General features: G+C 56.7%; 1 protein-coding gene across 1 annotated transcript in view; it reads left to right on the top strand.

Annotated features, from left to right (window-relative positions):
* Nucleotides 1-1,771, top strand: part of CEP164 (centrosomal protein 164kDa) — a 49,531-nt gene that overhangs the window by 31,414 nt on the left and 16,346 nt on the right. Inside the window, 2 exon segments of the mRNA XM_010008898.1 lie at nucleotides 584-727; nucleotides 1,372-1,455. Coding sequence (XP_010007200.1) covers nucleotides 584-727; nucleotides 1,372-1,455 — 228 coding nt within the window.

The following is a 1,771-nucleotide window of genomic DNA, read 5'->3' as shown; positions in this document are numbered from 1 at the left end:
AGTAACAGAGTATGAACGTGAGGCAAGTGTTCATCTGGCAAGTGTTCTGCTGGAGGTTCTTCTCCCTCTCTCCTTGGATGCCTGGTGAGGTGTGAGAGGCCACATCCCCTGCCCAGGGGTGACAGTGGTGCCTCAGGGGAAGGGACACCCCTGCAGCATCTCCCCTCCTCAGGCTGCCTGCCTTGTTCTGCCCAGCCCACAGCCTGAGCCCAACTGGAAGGTTCTCTGAACACGAGTCCTTGTGCTCCTGTGAGACCTGGTTCCCTTGGGGGGGCTGTGCTGGTGCAGCAGTTTGGAGACACATTTCTCCGTGTCACCCCTGCAGCTCAGCGAGCTGATGAGAGAGAAACGCCTGGAAGTGGAAAAGGACCACGAGAGGAAGATGGAGAGGATGAAGGAGGAGCACCAGGAGGCTTTAGCGCGGATGCGGGATCAGTACGAGGAGGAGGTACCTCTGGGGGAGCCCTGAGGGCTCTGCCCACCCCAGGCTGGAAACCTGCTGCCCTGGGCGACGGGAAATTTTGGCTGGGGTCGTGAGGAGGGGCTGTCAAACGCTCAGCTCAGGTGCTTCTCCCCCCTCCAGGAGCGGCAGCAAAGGGCAGAGCTGCTGTCGGGGCTGCGGGGGGAGCTGGGGCGGCTGCGGCAGCGCCAGGACGCGGAATTGAGCACCCTGAGGGCACAGCTGGACACGCAGCTCGTGGCCCTGCAGCTCCGGCACAGCCAGAAGGTGAGCACGGGGCCCCGGGCTGCTGGGGAGGGGTCTGGGAATGCTGGCACAGGTCAGACTGTCCTGGGTCTTGTTCCTGCCCTGCCCGGTCTTTAAGGTCTTTTCCAGCCGAGGTGTGTGATCCTGAGTGAGGAGCCCAGCAGCTCTGTTGGTGTCTGGCACAGCTACCTGGCTGGTGAGACAATGGCTACTCAATCACATGGGAGATACCTTCTAAAAGTCATGTTAAATGCAATTTAAAAAACCCCATCAAAACCCAGTTTTAATGGTGTGCAGGACTGAGACCTGAAACGTGCTGTTCATGCTGTGATTGAGTTGCCTTTACCCCATCATAAGGTGATCAAAACCAGCTGCAGAGCAAGGTGGACACCTCTGCTGGCCAAGAGCACTGAAGGTGTAAGACTCATCAGCCTGCACATGTTAAATGTGGTGTGACTTGTGCACCTGAATCCCCTCTTTAAACCCAATTTCCTGGCAGAAATCAGCCCCTTGAGCAGAGCTGCCGCTCCCCCAGGATCTGTTCATGGAGCTGAACAGTTGCCTGCTGCTGACCCATGTATAGTTCTCCCAGTGGAGAGACAGAGGTGTAGAAGCATCTGCTGGACAGTTGCTGGTGTACAATTGTCCATTTCTGCTCCTTGCAGGAAAGAGAACTGCAGGATTCAGAAAATGAGCTTGAGATCCGCATTAAGAACGTCAAAGTCAGGTCAGCTCAGCTCCTCAGCCAGGTGAGTCTGTCTGGGTGGGCTCTCAGAGGTTTTCCAGCCCATGCTCTGGCTGCTCCTCATGGGGAAACCCTTCTGAGTGCTCAGCTAGGACTTCTGCTCCCACCCAAGTTACTGGTAGAACTTGTGTCATGAGTCAGAGCAGGGCTCAGCACCCCAGTGATGTTTGCAGGGAAGGTGGGTGCTCTGGATGTGCTCAGTGCTCTGGGAGGCAGTGAGTGACTGAGGGACCATCAAGGCCTTTCAAGGCAGCATGTCCTGCTCAGCATCACTTTGGATTTTAGTCAGTCCCTGACTTACCTCCTCCCTGCTGCCATGA

The sequence above is a fragment of the Chaetura pelagica genome, unplaced genomic scaffold, assembly GCF_000747805.2.
Source record: "Chaetura pelagica isolate M959 unplaced genomic scaffold, ChaPel_1.0 scaffold1222, whole genome shotgun sequence".
NCBI lineage: Eukaryota > Metazoa > Chordata > Aves > Apodiformes > Apodidae > Chaetura > Chaetura pelagica.
The sequence above is the reverse complement of the archived record's forward strand: the minus strand, read 5'-3'. Positions and strand labels throughout refer to the sequence as shown.